This window comes from Pseudoliparis swirei, chromosome 13, assembly GCF_029220125.1.
Source record: "Pseudoliparis swirei isolate HS2019 ecotype Mariana Trench chromosome 13, NWPU_hadal_v1, whole genome shotgun sequence".
Classification (NCBI taxonomy): domain Eukaryota; kingdom Metazoa; phylum Chordata; class Actinopteri; order Perciformes; family Liparidae; genus Pseudoliparis; species Pseudoliparis swirei.
This window is the reverse complement of record NC_079400.1, coordinates 4,747,444-4,768,293: the sequence shown is the minus strand read 5'-3', so window position 1 is coordinate 4,768,293 and position 20,850 is coordinate 4,747,444. Positions and strand designations below refer to the sequence as shown.

Below are 20,850 nucleotides of genomic sequence, written 5' to 3'. Positions count from 1 at the left end.
TCGAGGTCTGGGTCGTGGAATTCCTGCTCCTGACTACGCCACTGTCCTGTTGAGACTCCGCCCACTGTTGAGACTCCGCCCACTCCTCCTCCCCACCGCCATCTGCCTGATGAATCGTGGAGGTCTCCATCGTGGAATATGCCTACTATGAACTATTCATACACTCTGTCATATTCATTGAATGTATTTTAACTCTAAATCTGTCCTTCTGGTCACATGACATCTATTGCATCTGTCCATCCTGGAGAGGGATCCTCCTCTGTTGCTCTCCTGCAGGTTTCTTCCCTATTTTTCCCCCTGAAGGGTTATTTGGGAGTTTTTCCTGATCCGATGTGAGGTTTTGGGGCAGGGATGTCTATGTGTACAGATTGTAAAGCACTCCGAGACAAATTTGTAATTTGTGAAATTGGGCTATACAAATAAACTGAATTAAACTGAATTGAATCTTCTCTCCCAATCAAGACACAAATCGGCTGCCTGCCTGTAAAGCCAGCGTGAAAATATGACTCAAACCGTGAACCCACTGGCGAGTATAGCATTGACCTTTAGGTAACATTTACAGGCGGCGGCGGCTCGGCTGTCCTCTCCCCGCGAGATGCTGCCGTGACGGACAGGCGAGCGGGTTACCTCGTCTCTCCGGGGTGGATTCCGTGTTCACAGAGTTCAGGACCTGCCTCGGACCTTGATTAATGACTATCGCGTCCGTTTCTGAAAACCGCTGGGCTGTTTGTTTTGGAGGGGACGGCAGAGACGGCTCGGATGGTTTAATACGGTTCCCACGATGCTGAGGGGGAGAGTCCTGGAGACACTCGGCTCCTGCTGGAGTCCAATACCTACACTGATAGGAAAAGCAGCGTACTGCCTGCATAAATCACGAGTGTCCAGGCTGTTCACGAAAAACACTCCTGATCCAACTCCGGGGATTTTTACAGGGAGGGGGGGTGGGGGGGGGGGGGAATAAAAATGAGGCTCTGCATCCGAAGGTTTTGGTTATTGATTCATAAACTTTTAACCTAATGAAATGCATGTTGAGCTTGTTTGTTATATTAGTTGAGACGTCTCCGGAGGGGGATATTGATTTTAGATGAGTGCAGAGTCACAGGCCAATGTGACTCACTCCTCATTACACTATTATTCTCTTCCTCTTCATTGTGGATTGCAAACCCGAAAGGAAATTCAGTTATAAAAGGAATAGAAAAAGTGTGCTTTTTTTCCAAAGGGCCTCAGACGTTGTTGACTCTCATAAAGCACACACTGTATTCCTGTACATGTGCAATGATAACAATAGCAACAGTTTCTGTGTGTGAATAGGGTATTACCCTCAGCCCCAACCTAGGTTTTGGTCAACACAACACTCTGACCATTTGGCTTCTTAGATTCAAGGACTTAAGAGCATGATTCCTGCATATAAAGCTTTTATTTGTATTCATCAACTGTATTGTCCTATTGTGTCAAATGATTGGCGCGCTGAGGGGCAAGGGAGCACAGAAGCTCCTTTTCTACAAGTACAATAAGAGAGAGGGAGATAGAGAGAGGGATATATGAGCTGCGACGCAGTACATACATCATGATTTATTTCCAACGCAGCCAACTCTTTCGGCATCTTTTTGAGGTCAGAAATACAAATGCCAAACGAATATTTCTGAGAGTAATACAAATAAGTACACAAAGAAATATTCTGCATGAGGAACAGTGACATGATGAATTTATTAGGCACAGTAATAAGTTAAAAACACACAACTGACGCAGAAACGCAAGCACAATCGAGATATTTGTTGTCTGTTTTTGCTTTTACTCTCATGAATATTATATTAATATATGAATATTATACAGTATGAAACAGTCTTTTCATAACCAGGTAAATCAGATTTCTCCTTCCTGGCCGTTCCAGAAATTTATAAAGGACCATTAGTCTATATGTAATTATGGCTAACGACTGTATTATCCTGCTGATAGAATATATATGAGCTGGGCTGACAATAAAATGCCAAAATACTTAACAGCATCTCTCCGCACAATAGAGGAAATTTGCACTTGACGAATGCAACTGAAGTTAAATGTTAAGTTTCACTTGTTGTCAAGTGAACAAATGTCATTACTGGAATAAATCAAACCACATTCGCCATAAAACAAACATATTTCTGTGAGGAAAAAAAGGAAAAATGTCCAGCAGTAATATGTTAATCAGCGTTGAGAGACCTTTTAGCTGGTGTGGTTGGCAACATTGGATGCATGATGGGTAATTAACTGTTTGCAAACACAGAGGATGCACACAGCTGCCTTCCCTGCTCGACATGAAACAATCAGGGTGTTCACAGAAAAGTGATTTCTCAAAAGTAGTTTGGTGTTCTCTGGGAGCATTTTTTCAAATCTGTTTCTTTGAGTACTTCTGTTGAGTTTAGTTGACAAGGAATTTCTTTTTTCTTTTCTTCCCCCCAGCCCAGACATTGATTTGGCCACAGATGTAAAAGAGTAAACATTGTTAAATTAAAATTACAAAACATTCAGTGAAAGTTGTACTTTCCAAAAGCATACTTTCATGACAAAGAATCAATAAATTGATCTGAAAAATATTATATATATATGCCTTTCCATGCAGACTGGGTAAATTAGGTAGCACTTACAGTATATATTCCTTTAATTTGACAGCTTCTATTTCTTCTATTTCTTTATTCCCCATTAAACCACAGGATCAACAAACATAAACATATGTGCAGTGGGATTTAGAGGACTCAAGAGATTCACGGTGTTAAACACTGCTTACTGACTATGGATTGACTCTTTAATTATTCAACATTAAAAGAAATCATGTCCCAAGAATCCTTTAAAAACCACAAAATGATTAAAGCAGAAATGTGTATTCTGTGAAATGCTTTCTGGCTACCTGTAGGAGTGCAATCCTCAAAATATAAAAACATTCAATATTCAAGCTAAATTATTGATACATCTTTATTGTACATATTGTTTGACTTCAAGTCAAAACCAAATGCATTTTGGAATATATTTGTCGTAATTTCAAAGTTTTGTTCATGCCCTATATAATAGAAGTAGCACGGAGAAGTTAGAATAAGGCAAACATCATAGATATGGATATAAGAGGCAAATGTTAACATTTGCAGTATTTATTTTCCAAGCTCCCAGAGACATAGAGAGGACAATAATTCCAACAGAGCTGTCATTAAGGTAACACAATGAGATGTAACATAATGAAAGCGACATGTATAAGTGCTTGTTTTCAGCATTAATTATTACAGCATACATTTGCATTTGCCACAGACACAGAATGACAATTAAATCCACCCCTGATTATTGCCGACTTCAAATCCAACGGTGAACAATTCAAACGTGCTGAGGTCAGAATCAGTGTGTGGATTCATCATCGGGGCCGCAGGTGAAGACGACACAAAAGAGAGCTGAAGAAGTCTGGTGAAATCAGACAGCGGGAGACGCCTCTGACTTCTGCACGGACGAGACCAGAACCACGAGCAGAGGTGAGCGCGCGAAGCCCAGAACGAAAACGAATAACGCCGACACGAGATTCAGAGCAGCAGCGGCAACGCAGCCTGTCGTCGTCTTATTAAAGGGTCCTGTCGATTAGGCAGGCGTCCCCACGGCAGGCGTGATCGCACGCCGCCAGCCCCCCAGTAAACTCTCAGGTGCCTGCTGAGGCAATCCGGGGAGAGGCCAGCCCCGGAGCTCCTCGGCTTTGGTTCTGGTCCGTGTGGGCTCAGGTTTGGAGGGCCCTAAGCGGCGGGGTGCCTCTTCTTCCACCGGCTGCTCGAAAAACACAGACACACACGCTGGATGAGAAGCAGAGACTTCTATCCCTTCCCCTCACAGCGCTCTACCAGCGCTCTCACCTCTCCCGCAGACACACAACACGTTAGTGCTGCACTGTGCTCAGGGTTCCTCCTCGCTGCTGTTTGAGAGGAATTACTGTCATAACGTTTGTTTTCATGCGTCTAACAGCACGATGACACGAAACAATATTTTTTTAATCAGCAATTCCATGTCTCGTTTTGATCTTATAGGTATTTATTTTTCGCTGCCGTGTTGCAGTGTGGTGTAAGTGTCACCTGGATGCATGTATCAGCTCCACTTCTTGCAGGTACATTTGAAATTCATTGTTGATTTTGTGATTGCTCCATCAAATATCGGCGATAATAGAAACTGCATTTCCTGAGCTGATGAGATAAGGTTAGTGAATCACCGGTGCTGAGCTCATCACACACACACACACACACACACACACACACACACACACACACACACACACACACACACACACACACGCACACGTGCACAATCCCCTTGTTCAGCAGGAGAAGGCATTAGGTGTTTTTTTCTCCCTGTCCTATTGCTTTTATTATTATATGCAACGGCAAGGTTTACATTTTTATTTTTATTTTGTGTTTATCTGTTTTACCCAGGAAACATTGTTAGATAATTTGCATTTTAGTATTTTTTTCTTCATATTTTTTTCTTCATATTCTTCAAATAATTACATTACAAAAATCTTCATAATAAAGTAATAAGCTAGTCACAAAATTGTCATATGGTTTTGGAGACATATAGTACCTTATCATTATATATTTAATAGTGTTGAATTATTTCCTCTTGCATTTATAATTAACTGCATCTCCTTCAGTAGGCATAGTTATAGATGTGTTTTTTTAGGCTGTATTTGTGTAAGAATAAGACACACAATTGGAGCATCAGTTATTTGTGTCCAGTCTGGCTGCTGAGGGAGAAAATAAAAATAAAAAAACATCCCAGTCTGCTGCCAGTGAGGGATTCAGGTTAGTCCCAGAGGACATCACACCTGTCAAGAAAGCAGGATGCAATAACACCCTCCATCCCCAAGAAATAGATCTGAGGAAACATTATCTAATTAAATGAAAAATAGATCCAAGTCACCGACAAAGCAGATGCAATAGTACAAAAAAAGAAGCTTGGAATAACAGCTTTTATTCTGATTTTATAAGCCTCCATTTTATAAACAAAACAAATAAAAGAACAGATTCAAAAATACGAAAAACTGAAACCAAAATAAAACAACATTGTTAATATAAGCTGTGACTTAATGTGACCCCAGTGCGACAGACTGGTCGGGAGTGGTGAGAGTCAAACTGGTTGCAAACAGCCTGAGGAAGTACCCTCTTTTCATTTTTTTGTTCCCTCCACCGGGAGACCGCCCATATGTGCGTTTAATCCACATTTACAAGCAACTCATATCTTCCTCCTCTTCCACCATCACCGTCCTGCTCCCAAACTGCCTTTTTCCTCCTCACATGCGTTTCACTGCAGTCGTCCGCCGGCTTCCTCGAGCCTCTCTCTCTCTTTTTCTTCTCTCTCTCTCACACACACACGCTCACACTCGCTCTCTCGCTCTCTCTCTCACCCCCCCTCCTTCCTCTCTCCTTTTTTTTCCTTCCTCCTATTTATGAAAACGTCACTTCAAGTCCCTCCCTGTTTGAATCTCATTAGTTTCTTGTGTGTTTCTCCCTGTCAATAATCCTGAATCCAGACTCTCTCTATTTCCATCCCTCTCTATCTGTCAATCAGCGCCGCCTTTGAACTGAAAACCACTCCGACCAACTTCAACTCACTCAATCCGAGCGGCTCGGCTCCTTCTCCGGCTCCCTTTTTCTGCCAAGATTCTCTTCTTTTTTAGTTTTGTACCGGCCGCCAGAGCTTTGGAAAACGCCGATACAAGAACCCCCAAACTTAAAACTCGGACTTTTCTAGATCCCCGAGATCTAAGGGGTCTTAAAAAACTTCGTGGTTTTTTTTTTTGCCCGCACACCCCCCCCCACCACTAAAAAATTTGTGCACGGGGAAAAATGCCGCAGCTCAACGGCGGTGGAGGGGACGACCTGGGCGCAAACGATGAAATGATTTCCTTCAAAGACGAAGGGGAGCAGGAAGAGAAAATTTCGGAGAACTCCTCGGCAGAAAGGGATTTAGCCGACGTCAAATCTTCTCTTGTAAACGAGTCGGAAACGAATCAAAACAGCTCGTCGGATTCGGAGGTAAGTTGCACATTACACTCGCGGCTCGCGCGCGCCCGGCTCCGGTAAGTTTCGGGGCCTTACGTTGCTGACATTGTCACGCCGAGAAGAGACTTTACAAGAAAAGTTGACCGGCAACCGTCGCCGCCCGCTGTGTTCGCGTTAACGCAAACCCCTTGTGTTTCATTTCATTTCAAGGCGGAAAGACGGCCTCTGCCTCGATCTGAAACTTTCAGAGACAAAACAAGAGAAAGTTTAGAGGAGGGTGAGTTTCTGCTTTATTGTTCCGCTCTTGTTTTTCTCTTCTTCCTATATTTGCACCATGACATTGTATGTGCCGGGCGGAGGACGGGATCTCCTCCCGTTTTATTCATAGCGTGTTTTTTTGTTTTTTGTTTTTGTTGGGGTAAAAAAAAAAAAGTTATCAAAACCACTTTATTAAAAACAAAGTTTTCTTCTTTTTTTCTCCCCCCCCCCCCGCCATGTTAGCTGCGAAAAGGCAAGATGGAGGGCTGTTCAAGAGCACACCGTACCCGGGATATCCATTTATAATGATCCCCGATCTCACAAGCCCCTACCTTCCCAATGGATCACTTTCTCCAACAGCACGCACAGTAAGTTCATTTATTTACAACTGTACGTGCACACACACACTCTCACACACACTCTCACACACACTCGCTCTCTCCCGGACTCCGGGTGGACACGGGAGTGTCGTCGCCCACAAGTGCAGCGGGTAGAAAGCGTAGAGCCAAGTTGGGCAACTCCCGCAGTGCAAAGTGTTCCGCAAAGTGTTGGAGCCGGCGGCAGCTAGCATGCTAACAGGGCTAAGCGCTAGCAATGCGGGGCAATGAAAATGGATATTAAGGGTTTATGGCAGGTCATGTGCACTTGACATTTCTACATACATTCGCCCTGAAATTGTAATTAAATGTACGAGGAATGGCACAACTATAGTATTTATATATATTTTATACAGTAATAATAATAATGTTATTATTATTGTATAGGGCCTCGTGTATTCCTGGCTACAATTGCATGCCTTTTTTTTTTTTTAACCCACTAAATAATGCAATTGGCTTGTGTTTGCACAGCCTCATCAAACATGCCCTTTTTTCCTCTCACAAGCTGCATGAGATCTTTACGCTGGCTTTCTGACACGCTGCAAGTAGTTTGAAGCAATGTAGAACCACACAAATAAAATCAATATGCAAATGAGCCTTTCAAAGTGATTTGCATGTGTCAAAACCTATACAGACATTACGTGAAAGGAGCATTCATTAACATGTTATAGTTTTGTTGTTGTTGTACAAAACATTTCTTCTTTATATTTATTTGGTAATTTAATGGAAATGGTTATGCAACTCTGCTGTGCATGTGCACCACGTTTGTCTCTAATGAGGAATCCACTGTCTTTAAAAAAAAAAAAATAGCATGTGCTATGTAAACCCATATTTATAAATAAATTCATGTTATTTAGACACAATCAGCCATGCTGTAATTATGCACACTTACTCATTTGCTCAGCACCTTCGCTAGTCCCACTGGGCAATGGCAATCCTTAAGCGGCATAATTTTCTCAACCATGGGTGTTTTTTAGCCCCCCTATTTTAAACGGTTGCAATTACGAGTCTGTGCTTTAGGACCTGTCATCTCATTTTACAAGGTTACGGCAAAGACCAGGCATTAGGAAATATGACCCCTCCACCACCTCAGCTAACGAAACTGATATTTGTTACATGTTTTTCATGCGCCGTGCACACCTTGAAAATAAATGCACATCTGATGCATAAAGCTTTCTTTTGTGTTTGGCACCATTTCTGACGCGATCGCTCAGGGTCTCACGTAAAATAATTTTTGCTGTTTACACAATTCTCTCTACACCTGCTTTATATAGTTTGAAAAAAAAACCCCGATTTTTTAAAATCATTCCCGGCAAATGTATTCATGAGAACATTTTGCCATTCTTTCCCTCTCAGTCACTCATCCTTGTTAACGCGACTGGCTGGTATGTGGAATTAGTCACTCATTATTCTCATCAGTACTGACACAAACGCACACATTCACAACACACATCATTTGAACTGAGGCGCTTCCTTGTCTCAGTGGCAGAGGTTTGTAGTTTTCTTTGTGCCCATCGCAGCGCTGTGCCCAGCACCGGCCGAGCAGCACGCTTTTCATTGTGCCTATGCAGCAGTTAGAAAAGCACTAAATTGTGTAACCCGGCGAGACGGTTCTGACTCTTAATTCCACCCCTGAACTACCATTTCTTCAAAAAGAAGGAATCTTTTTTTAAATTTTAAATCTGTGCTTCATGCTGTTACCTGTTGTTTAGTCCCCTCTCCGCGTCACTTGCTCGTATACAAGATGGAGTCAGAGCAGAATCTAAAAACAACTGCTGACTGCAGACATGTTTTATTCGCATATTAGCAGACAACGTTTAGCTGAATTCAGACCTGTACCTGAACAGCGGCTGTGGACGATGAGCATGGGTTTCGGCTTGCGGTGATCTTCCCACCGTCCAGCCCGGCCCCCACTGTCTGCAGCGCCCTGTGTGTCCGGCCATTAGAGCTTTGAAGCCGGCGCCCGCTGTAATATAAATGTATTAGACTTAAAGCTGGCATAAATAATTCACCTGGACATTGATTAGCTGTCTTGCTCCCTAACATGTCATGTGAGGCACTGAATACGACGGTGTGTGTTATTGGAATGAGTCTTTCTATGTCCTGTCATGAAAGGGTTTGATTCTCGCTGCTATTCCCTTCATTTATCTTCTTCTGCTTCTCTTGGCTCGGGCGATGCTGTGATGTTTTATTTTTAGGATATGGATTTCAACATCTTTTTTTAAATTTTTTTTATCCGTGCTTTTGTATTTAATATACACGGTTTAAATTGAGATGATATATTTCTCTATTTCTCATAGAATAAAAATCATATGAATTTAGATTTTTTTTCTCTCTCTCTCTCCGCACGACAGCTGCTCCAGCTGAACGTTTTACCTGGTTTCTGCGATTCTGTATTTTTTTTTTTTTGAAAGAAGAAATTCCTGCATGTTGCGGTTACCATAATTCGTCTGACCTCTGGGAGCCATAGTCAGTCAGAATTAGTTTTTACTGCCACCTAAGTACAAGGAGGCTCACAATTTAGTATCATTTAGCAGTTTGACATGACTTTGTCCCCGGGCTTTAAAAGCCCTTGTTTAGTCCTCTCCTCCTCTCCTCTCCTCCTCTCCTCTCCCTCCTCCCCAACCCTCACACAAAGGCATGCTGGATCACTGGGTGCAGGTTGAATTGGAGAAGTGGCCTGCCCAGTTCACCCCCTGGTTTTCTATCTCCTTTCACTTTCCCCCTGTTCCCTTTGCTCTCTCTGTCTCTCTTCCTCTCCCCGTCTCCCTTTTGTTTCCTGCCGACGCTAACGCAGGGCTTGTGAAAAAGAGGCGGCGGGTTAGCTGCGGTGCTGTGGGCTAACATCACACCTCAACAGGTCCGGAGACGCCGAGGCTCAGGGAGGGAGAGCGGGTGTCTGGGCGGCCGGCTCTCCTGCATCGGGGCTGCAGGGCCGTAAATCCACCGGCTTTATTTACTGCCTCTCGGACTTATGAATGTTAAGATATTTGACGCCACCCCTGGCCCCGTAATTCTCCAAGCCTGGAGTCTTTTGGCGGAGGTTTTGAGTTTCGACATATAATTACAAGTAGTTTAAAAAAGAACAAGAAAGTAGAGGGGGGGAGGGCTGCAAATGGGGGATGAAAACACAACACCGAGCATCCACCGCTGTGTTGAGAGTGAAAGAAGATGCTCCCAGAACCCGTGGCGATTCTACGACAAGACGGTGGAACGGCTTTGTTTGGTTGAAACAATAGCTTTTCTCCTCTTTTCCCCCTTTGTTCCATTTTTTTATTTTTGTGCTCGTGCCAGGATCGCTCATGTTGCCGCGGATTCACCTTCTTGAAAAAAAACACACCCACGTTCGTACAGGCTGACTTCTTCCTTTATCATTCTTATTTTAGGAAGACATAATGGAGGATTTTCTGGTCAGATTATTGTAATGAACATGCCGAAGTGAATGAACAGCCACCTCCTTTGTGCTCACGTGCACACATTGCTGTGGCCTTATCTGTTATAATTGAAACAGACAGACAGTATCTTTCCTGAACGTGGCAGCAGCATGAGCATAACAATGGTATATCATATGGATTATGTGTGTTTGGCTGCTGTAAATGGATTTTTTTGGCTGTGACAAGAGGAAAGATGGTTTAATGCGGATTTAAAGGACAGGGCCCACACCTTATCAAATTGGCTTTACATGTTAATAGGACCTAATTGGTGTCCGCGGGGGGTTTGGTGGCACAGCGCGGCTGCATTTTGTGCCTCTAGCCGCAAAATGCACTCTGAGTTTAGTCGGAAGGTTGCGCTTCTTTTGTCTTGCAAATCACTTTTGTTTACAAAAGTAGAGCGGAAGCCCCCCCCCCCAAACTACTTCTTATTGTGCTCCATCTCTTCCTCTCTTTCTCACTCTTCTGTTTGTCTCATCCTAGGCGAGGAGAGCAGAAAGAAAAGGTCCTTATTTTTCTCCGACTCAATAAACAGTCATAAAAAAGCACAATCTGTTTTGGATTTGAGGAGTTAAGTTAGAGAAGGGAGGGGGGGTGGGGTGTGTGTGTGTGTGGGGGGGGGGGGGCTTGTGGGCTGGGAAGCAAAGTTTGGCACCATTAAATAAAAATTGGGGCCTGCTAGACATTAGCGGTGCACAGCACATTCTCAGAGCTTAATTAGTCCGAACTGTAATTGTTCATGGTCTGCCAATAGGAGTAATGCTCAGGAAAAGTGGAGTTGCACTAAATCGGCCCAGGGTTTTTAAAACAATAAATCACTTGCATATTTGTGCCGTGATTCAGTTGGAGGCTCGACCTCTCCCATCTCGACATGTGGTAAATTGTAAAGTCAATGAATCGCAGATGTAGGGGTTTGGGAGGAGGAGGGGTGAGGGGTGGGGGGGACTCAGAAAGAGAGGGAGAGGGAGTACAGTACGGTTTTGTTAGTGCCTGGTGAATGGAAAAGATTTGTGGCAGTAAATATTTACTGAGCATATATATATGTGTATTATTTTTCTTCTTCTCTCAGCTAGCGGGGCTTAATTGTCTAATGCTGATGATGTTGGCAGGCTGAGCTTACGCGCCCGTCGTCTGTCACTCTGCTTGGGGAAAAAACAAAACGCCAGTCACTTTGTGAGTGTGCTTCTAATCAGATGTGTAACTAGTGCAAAGGGATGAGGCGGTTCCCTGGTGGCAGCGTGAGCCGAGCTCGGGTGGAGCCGACGTTCAGCTGCAGTCGAGTCTGGTTTGGGGCTGAACCTTTTTTTTCGAATTAAATCATCGACTTCATTGTTTTAAACGTAATAACGGCTAATCTGATGCCTAATTTTGACTTCAATGTAACAGATTATGCCCGTGACTCATTAAGTCATAGCACAGCCTGCATCGTCTTTTGTTTGTTTTCTTTCGGTAAAACAAATTATTCTCAGAATGGATGAATCCAGCACCTCCTGTAGCCGTCCGTGTTTCTGTCAGTAAGCCGACGCACTCTGCTTCTCTGTGCTCGAGCAAAGAGGGAAAAAAAGGCATTAGTTTAGCAGCTGTGCACTGGTGCCCCCCCCCCCCTCCGCAAGCCCCCACTGTAACCCCGCTGCTCTCCATGCCGCACCCCCCATGCATTTCTATAGAGCTCGACACAAAGATAGTACTGTACATCTGGAATGCAACTTTTGTCATCTGTTAAATATAGGCTCGCTCTGCTCCTGGCCCACAGGGTTTGGGGCTCCCTGAAACATGGAAATTAAATTATTGTGCGTGTGTGTGTGTGTGTAGCCACCAGTTAAATGTGTATCCACATACGGAGCATGTCGGTTTATTTTTATTTACAGTTTCTGCTTGGTAGGAAGCACATTTCGCACTCCCCTTCAATTGTTGACGAGAGATATGCACAGAACCGGATGTACATTTGCTTTCTGAGCATTTTTTTCATTGAATTTCTTTTTAAAAGAAAAGTCGATATTGTTACACTTTAAATATGAATAGACACCAAATGTCCTGTCTGTTCTTTCCAAACACATTGCTCTTTTTAAATGTCTAAGTGCGTAGCTGATCTGTACACGTGTTGACAGTATTGGTTGGGAGAACATGGAGCTTCTTCTGGTTTCCACTAGAGTGAACTTACAGGGAGCTGTTTTGAATAAAGACTTTTTCAAAACGGTGATATAGATTATAGATGGTGCGATTTTATTATCAGCGTGGCTGCGCTGCATCCAACTGAAAAGATAAGGTTTAAATAACTAGTGATCGCATCTGTTGGATATAAAGGTTATGGTTAGGATTAGTTAGTCGGATGATTACCTGTAGAATTGGTATTTTTCACAAAGTCATTATTAAATCATTTGAAAATGTAATTTTCAAGAGAAGCATTTTGGAACATTTGAGAAGAATTCTTCTCGTGTTTAGTCCTGTGGAGCTGTACATTTAACCATATGTGTGTCAGAGAGCATTTTGGGTTGAGCAGAAGAAATCCACAGAATGTTATGTGGGAAATAGCTTCAGCTCGGGTATCACTCCAAACATACTTCTGGCATGTGCATTTCTCTTTCTCTCTTTTTTTCTCCTCCCCTCTTCGTCTTTTCCTTGCCTTGAATGTGCACATTTCTCTAAGTTCATTCATAATGGGACCAGAGTGCTCCAGTAGCCAAATGAGTTCACCAGTAGCGGAGTGGGAGGGAGAAGGGGGGAGGGGGCAGAGAAAAGCGGGAAATGTGTGTTTGGGCTCTGTGTGTGTGTGTGTGGAAGTGGAAGGGGTCGGAGGGGCGATGGTGGGGGGGCGGGGGGGGCGAGGGTCGGACGCACAAAAGCCGTCTGAATAGAGCGCATAATTGCTGTTAATGCCAGGGCAATGAGAGCAGCGACAGTTCCTGGTTAGATGTCCAAACAATAGTTCCCCTAGGCTTCACATTTATCTTCCCGTTTCCAAAAAAAAAAAACGAGGGGAGAAAAAAAACAACACAGCGGGGACTAAGAGCAGAGACGAACACGGAAGCAGGCGCGCTACAGTCTTCAGCCACGCTTGACGAGCAGGCATGTGTTCATGTGTGTGGTTTCTCCCCCCCGCCCCCCTCCTCCACGTTGCTCTCCGCGCTTCCCACACTCATTGTCAGCGACAAATTTGCCTTTAAAAGCTCCGGCTGTGAAGCCGGCGGGACCCTGGCGGTGCCGGCCTTCTGTTTGCATCGTGGAGTGTGTTTGTGAAGGGTCAAAGTGCACCGGCGATGACATGCTTTTCGTTGGGAAAGGAGCTTCCCCTCTCACCCCTTTTTTTTCCTTTATTTTTTTTTAACAACAACTGATAGGGAGTGCTTGAGGCTCCAGTGGAATTTGTGTTTCCCTCCAGAACTCGTGTGTGTGTGTGTGTGTGTGTGTGTGTGTGTGTGTGTGCAGGGAGGAGGTGCCACACTGCCATCACAGCTCTTAATGATCATGTCGGGGCGAGATAATGAGTAGCCATGCCAGTGTGCAGTGAACACCTGTAGTACACCAGCCTTTTATGGATGTGGTAGAATGCTCTGGAACGCACCACAGAAGAAGAATCTCATTCGCACTAATGTTTAAAAAAATAAATAAGAATTTAAATCTTGTACGCAAATAATCAGACAGCGGTGGTGGAGAATACTGGCATTGTTTTTTTACAGAAATGGAAACAATTATGTTCCCGTTCGCTTATTTATCCTGTGGTAGTTTAAGCTCCTATTATCTGTAATTACAAGATATTAAACATTCATATCAAACTATGTGCATTATCACAATGAGTTTATCTCCATCCAGTTTAATATGCAGATGTTGTTATTCGGCAGTCTTGTTTTGGTCCCCGTGTTTCTATCTCCAGTCTTTAGGGAATTTCTGTGTGCCGATAATCTGCTCAAAATGCTCGGAGGCACTTTGTGTGTGCTAAACACATAATGCAGGAGTTTAAGGTGATAAAACTCCAGTCGGTGTATTTTTTGATCTACTAATTAAACTTTTAATTGTGGCAGGATAAGCTCCGAGGAGCGCGTGCGATTGCGTCCGCGTTCGGGAAGCGGAGCGAGCGAGTCCGCTAATGAGGCGACCGGGTGCTTGCTTGTCGCTCGCGGTGGGGGATTCAGAACCGCCCGCGAAAGGTGAGGGAGGTTTCAGAGCGCAAGCAGAAATAAATTAATCTGCTAATCTGCGGTTTATGGTTAGGATTTTGTGGGGATGGGGGGGGGGGGGTGGTATTGGCGAGATTACTTTAAAATGCACAAGGTTAATAAAATCTAACCCCTGTACACTGGCGTGTGGATCAGCGGTAGATTATTCTTCTTTAAATTTTTTTCATTTTTATCCTCTAGTTGATGAACTAATTCCAGTGGAAAACGGATTACGGGTAAATTCCCTTAAACCAGCTGTCAGAAAACCTATTTACCCACAACACTAATGCGCCTCTCGTAGAGAGACAGCTGTCGGCTCGTGTGCAGCGCGGGCGAACATGCCGCGTGGACAGCCTGTCACGTCCACACGGCGCCCACGCCGAGCACGCGGGCCTCCGAGTGCCAACCGCCATCGCGCTGTGTGTTTCATCGAGCGCATCTCAATACGTAACAATGTTCTTGGACACTGTCTGTAAACAGTGCTTTATATTTTAAATGAAGTTTATTTTATTATGAGTATTCGTCTTTTTTATTTTGTTACCCCAAATTGGATCCTCACTCATTACTTGCGATATGCACACGCATATGTATACACTTGTGTTAGCATGTTTTTATCTTAAAAGTGACCCCCCCACACCCCCCACCCCCCTTTATATTCATTCCCCTTCCAGTGGGAGGCCGTTGGGTCCGCCGGGGTTCGGGGTCAATTCCAAAAGTGAACAAATTGACTCACAGCACTGAGTGAATTGTCAATTGGCTTCCTCCCTCCGGGGGTCAGAGTGAATGGAGGCTCTTGTTTGGACAACTGTCCCGAGGTGAGATGAGTGGCCTTCACCGCTCAGCCAGAAGGGACAGACAGACAGACAGACAGACTTACAGACAGACTGACTGACTGACTGATTGACTGACATACATACAAACATCCAGACAGACAGAGGAACCAAATAAACTGGCGAACAGACAATGGCTGCGTTGGAAAACAATGCCGTCTAGTTGTGTGATGTGGAGAGAGTCAAGCATCACATTACTTTGACATCAATATTGAGGCGATATTGTAGAATTGAGCAAGTGATACTTTCACAAAAATATTTACACAATAATCACCAGTAATGTGGCTATAATGACTCAGTGGGTAAAGAGAAATAATAGAACAACATGTCCATCAGTTCCCTGTGATGAAGCTCTTAAAACCAGGGAAAGGCAACTCTTGAGCCATAGACAACATTGAAGACGATATCTCAGCAGTGTTGGTATCATCTTGACATATTACCCGGCCCGGAGTCTCGTCGCCCTGAATTAACTGCTTGATTGTAATAATGACCTGCAGTGCATGGTGGTTGGCAGCTGCTGAGGCCTTGGCACGCGGAGGAAGTAATGAGTGGAGTCTTCCTCGAGCCTGAATGACAGCTGATTTAGGAGACCTCTGTGTTAAGTATTAAATATAGATTAGAGCCGCACATGCTGTACTCGAGTTTGCGTACTTTGGCTCGGGTGCGCTCCGCGGATAATTATTCTACATCCTGGTTTCTTTAATGACGGGTCTTGACCCGGAATCGGACACAAATCGTATTCCCGCATGTTTCCCTGTGTCTCTTTTCAAAAAGTGAGAGATCAGATTTCAGATTTCGTTTGAGTGGAGCCATCCCGGGGAAAGTCCTACTTTAACCCTCCTGTTGCCTTCGGGTCAATTTGACCCGATTCAATGTTTCACCCTCCTGTTACCTTTATATTTTCTAACATATTTTACCCTTTGGGTTCAATTTGACGCCAGCAATTAAAACCTCCAGAAAATTATTAGAATTAATATTGTTTTCCAAGTTTAAGTGTGAGGCACTTTATGTTTGCTTGTTGACCACCGAAAGAACACCGACATTAAACATTGAATTAACCCTAAGGCGGCAGGAGGGTTAAATATTGATTCGGGTCAAATTGACCCTAAGGCAACACAAGGGTTAACGCCACACAATTCCAAAGTTTGTCTTTGCGTGGTGGACCTCGGAGCCTGTAACTTGTCTTTAATCCGTATGTTCTCCCAAACTTGTGCTGAACATCTTTTAACATCGGATTATTTTACAGCAGGGGGGGGGAAATCGTTGCGCCGATTTGTATGTGAAACATGTTTGAGCGTTATGTCGTATTCTACTTCGCTATCTCCTCTGATGTGAGCCAAAGGCACGAATCCGAAACCCGCTCGGTCATAATGAAAGTTCAGGTCCGAGCGCGGGCGGCCTCGGCGTCATGTGATGCACGTCACGGCGCCCTTTAGAACCGGGAGGCTCTTTATCTCCACTTTACTGCCCCCTCTATCTTTATTGGTGGCCGCACTTTGCATATTGAAATAAAGATAAAATTCCAGCTCCGTCATTTGGCGACGTGACGATCCCACTTCTTTTAATCGCTAAGGGAGGTCAGCGCGGGGCTCTGGAGCATTTCTAGCCGACGGGTCCAGGTTTGCGCGTCTATAAAAGCCCTTTTGTCTGTCGGGGGTGACCCTTGCTGTTGCGAGGCCTGTATCTGTCTCTGCTCAGGCCTGCGGTGAGGATGCGGCAGCTGGCCGGGGCCCAGGCGCAGGAATGCCGTGTGTGCTGTTTAAACAGCGGCTCGCCTCAGCGCAGGGAAGGAAGTCGCTGCGTGTTTACATAGCTGAATTGTCCTCTGGGCCCCCCCAGTGTCTAATGCACTTCTGTTCAAACATTCACAAGTGTGGAGATGACCCCCACCGATGCTGCCGTTCACAGCTACGCCTCCAGCCGGCCTCTGCTCTCCGTCTGCGTGCGTGTTTGTGAAGACACGACGACTCACGGCCACGACTTTCTTTTCCGACTGCGAGTGTTTGTTTGGCTCGGGCGATGGATGCAAAAGTATCACCGGGCTCAATTTATCACGTCGAGACGTAAGGGAAGAGATATACACTACCGTTTAAAAGTTTGGGATCACTTAGAAAAGCACTTTTTTCAATAAAGATAACATTAAATTAATCAGAAATACACACTATACATTGTTAATGTGGTAAATGACTATTCTAGGTGGAAACGTCTGGTTTCTAATGAAATATCTCCAGAGGTGTATAGAGGCCCATTTCCATCAACTAACACTCCAGTGTTCTAATGGTACATTGTGTTTGCTAATCGCCTTAGAAGACTAATATCTGATTAGAAAACCCTTGTGCAATTATGTTAGCACAGCTGAAAACAGTTATGCTGGTGATATAAGCTATACAACTGGCCTTCCTTTGAGCTTGAAGTTTGAAGAACAAAATTAATACTTCAAATATTAATCATTATTTCTAACCTTGTCAATGTCTTGACTATATTTTATATTCATTTGATAAATAAAAGTGTGATTTTTCATGGAAGACACGAAATTGTCTGGGTGATCCCAAACTTTTGAACGGTAGTGTATGTTTACATTTAATTTATCTGAAGAAGACTTTTAAACATTGTGTCAGTGCATACAGAGATATATACGGACGGATGAAGAGATAGACGGCACCTCGCGGCTCCGCCCGAGATCCTGTCCGACAAGGAGCCAGACGTTGACGCATGGCGGAGTCGTCAAGCTAATTGTTGTTTAAATGACCTGTTATGATCCGATGACGAATCTCTCTCACGCGCTTGCCGCCGGAGCGGAAAATGCATCCGGGGGATTGGCATGATCATCGCGAGTGTGTAAACCCGGCTTCAACAAGATGGATAAATGCAATTATCGGGCGGACCTGGAGAGGAGAAAATCCATTTAAAGCCCGTAAAGCTAAGCAGGGGCCGCGGTTAATTCATTTGGCCAATTTACGGGTGATGTACGAGTGTCGGGGCACATTAGTCAGGCGGGGGAGAGGTGGGCGTGTGTCGGGTGGAGGTGGGCGTGTATTATTATTTATTTTTTTGTCGTCGGGCTACATGCGAAGATGCTCACTGGTTGCAGAGCAATCTCCTTGAGACCTATTTCCCTACTTCCTTCCACTCCTCCTCGCCCCCTTTTCCGTCTCAGCGGACAAAACAAATGGAGCCGGGACATGGAAATGACAAAAAGATGCACTGAGTGAGAGGGAAGAGGGATTGTTTTGCAAATGAGGCGGGGGGAACGTGTCGGCCGGGCGGCAGAGTGAGTACCGCCATGCTTTTCAATAACCAGAGCCCGGTCGGGTCCCGGCGAGTTTAATGACGGCGTTCTTCCTCCATATGCAGCAGTCGTGGCCACGCGGCGACCATTCGTCGTGGTTCCATGTCCCCGAAGAGCAGACCTGTAATCTAATTTCTGCTTCCAGTGTCAAATCAATGAAGTAACTGCTCAACAAATATTTAGACGTCTACGTTTTTTGTTGTTGACCCGTCGCTAAGCCCCGCCCCCTTGCAGCGACTCCTTTCAAGCTGTCGGAGGTACCACCGAGCGCACGCTGTCACTCACGGCACTCCCTGAGTAAATATTTAAAGTTTTGGGGAAAAACAAGAAAAAGTGATTTTGAAGAGAGGAGCGGACGAAACAAACGCTTTTGAACGTACGCAGGGTGTCGGGCGGATTCAGCGGCAAATAAAAGGTTAAAAAGATAAGGAAGCTGAAGCCTACAGATCACAGTGTTCAACCACGGCCAGCTCGAATTCCACACAACCTCGTGAAAGACAGTGAGAAAGGGTTGCACGAGAGTCTGTGGGAAGAGCCGCATACTTTGTCGTAACCTGATCAGAGCCGGCCGTTGCGACGCCGTAATTGGCCGGTCTGCGTCTGAGGGGGCGGGACATAGCGAAGAATCAATTAGAAAGTGAGGGAAAGAAAATACTTAGAAAGTCAGGAAAATAAACATTTGTTCTCATGTTATTACTGTTACAATTTACTCTCCCCCAGATCTGCTTTCATACTCTCTCTGAACTCTTGAGTTTCAAAATGAGTCATAATTACAACGTGGATCCGATGTCCCTCGCAGTCTCACCCACGATACTTTTATGAAAGCTGTTCACAGGGTTCGTACGGTCACGGAAAACCTGGAAAAGTCATGACATTTCAAAATGGTTTATTTCCAGGCCTGGAAAAGTCATGGAAAAAACATAAATCATAAAAGTTTGGGAAAAGTCATGGAAATTTGTTCATTTACGGTGAGTTTGAAATAATTACTACGTTTTTAAAGAAAGACGCTCAAAATATAAGTCGGCGTACGCTCTCAATACGCACAATTTTCAAAAAATGTCATGTTTATACCGAGATTTCAGTCTGGTCATGGAAATTTGGTTTAAAATCCTGGAAATCCATCGGTCAAAATGAGTAAGAACCCTGCATTCAGCCGTTAAATGCTTCACGTTATTTCCGTCTGCGCCTCTTGTTTGAGCGTGGACAGATTCGTGTTTATCAACTCTTGCAACACGTTGACATTCGACGGCTTCGCTCTGCTCGCTTTAGTCTGTTGCACAGTCATTGTCCCGCCCGAGCGAAACCACTCAACGGTTACACAAGCCGAGCGGTATGCAAAAGCTGTGGTTAGATCACAGCCGGGCGGCTGAGAGGCGTTGAGGGAAGCTTTGGTTTACGGCTCCGAGCCGCAGCCTGAATCAGGCCGGGGCCTCGCTGTCAGCCAGGGAAACACGAGAGGCTGGAGACCTCTCTCGCTATGCCGATGCTTTTTAAAGTGGCCGGGATCACACTCGAGTGCCTCTCGGTTCTGTTGATTCGGGTCGCCGGTGTGCGTACGTGTTTGCCGTGTGTGTGTGTGTGTCGGAGGAAGTGTGTGTTAGCGTTTGTCGCCTGACTGCCAGGCGGCTTCGGGGAAAACCAGAGTCAGTGTGAATGCCGAGGCTTGTCGGAGACAGGTGCCGGGTGCCGCCGCCGCCCCGAGCCTGCCTTGCTCAGCAGCTGGGGCGAAAGGCCTGGCGAGGCCCACAGTCAAGTGTTGGACCATCGGCTAGAATTCCCTGCCGGACGGGCCTCGCTCAAGCCTGAAACGTACCGAATGCACCTTCAGCAGCGCTCTTTACAGGGTTCGTACGGTCACGGAAAACCTGGAAAAGTCACGGAATTTTAAAATGGTCATTTCCAGGCCTGGAAAAGTCACGGAAAAAACTTAAATCATCAAAGTTTTGGAAAAGTCATGGAAATTTGTTATAATCATATGTTCATTTATGCCGAGTTTGAAATAATTAATATGTTTTTTTTAAAGAAAGACGCTCAAGATATAAGCCGGCGTACGCTCTCGATACGCAACATGTTCTACATTTTATTATGTTTATACCCAGATTTCAGTTTGGTCATGGAAATTTGGTTTAAAGTCATGGAAAAGTCATGGAAATCCATTGGTCAAAATGTGTAAGGACCCTGTCGTTGTTCCATGCATACTCGTCTATAGAGCCACATTTGTCATGCTTTTCAAAATAAACTTTGACGTGTGAAAATCAATTCTTCTTCTTTCAGCACGGTTGTTTTAAGTGCCATGGATTTGAGCAGGTTGTTGTAATCCTAAATATAATTCAACAGCTGAACAGATTCTGTTCTCATGCTCCAAGTATTCAGAGATCGTGCAAGTAAGAACGAAACTTTGTGCCACGATTTAAAGTCCAGCTGATTCGTTGTTCTGCTATGCAGCTGCATTTTGAAGGAGCTGGAGAACGAGAATCAAACGCCAAAAAGCTGCGGAAAGTTAGTAAATCCA

At 44.6% G+C, this 20,850-nt stretch overlaps 1 protein-coding gene across 29 annotated transcripts in view; it reads left to right on the top strand.

The window, feature by feature from the left end:
* Positions 1–5,476: 5,476 nt before the first annotated feature.
* The window catches only part of tcf7l2 (transcription factor 7 like 2), a 94,965-nt gene continuing 79,591 nt past the window's right edge, over positions 5,477–20,850 (top strand). For 4 of the 29 annotated variants that reach the window (XM_056429278.1, XM_056429267.1, XM_056429286.1 and 1 more), the window contains exons 1-3: positions 5,481–6,032; positions 6,210–6,276; positions 6,501–6,625. In XM_056429278.1, coding sequence (XP_056285253.1) covers positions 5,844–6,032; positions 6,210–6,276; positions 6,501–6,625 — 381 coding nt within the window. In that variant the 5' untranslated portion in view covers positions 5,481–5,843. Of the gene's footprint in view, positions 6,033–6,209; positions 6,277–6,500; positions 6,626–20,850 lie in introns of all 29 variants that reach the window. The other 25 variants (XM_056429274.1, XM_056429266.1, XM_056429288.1 and 22 more) reach the window with 11 other exon arrangements.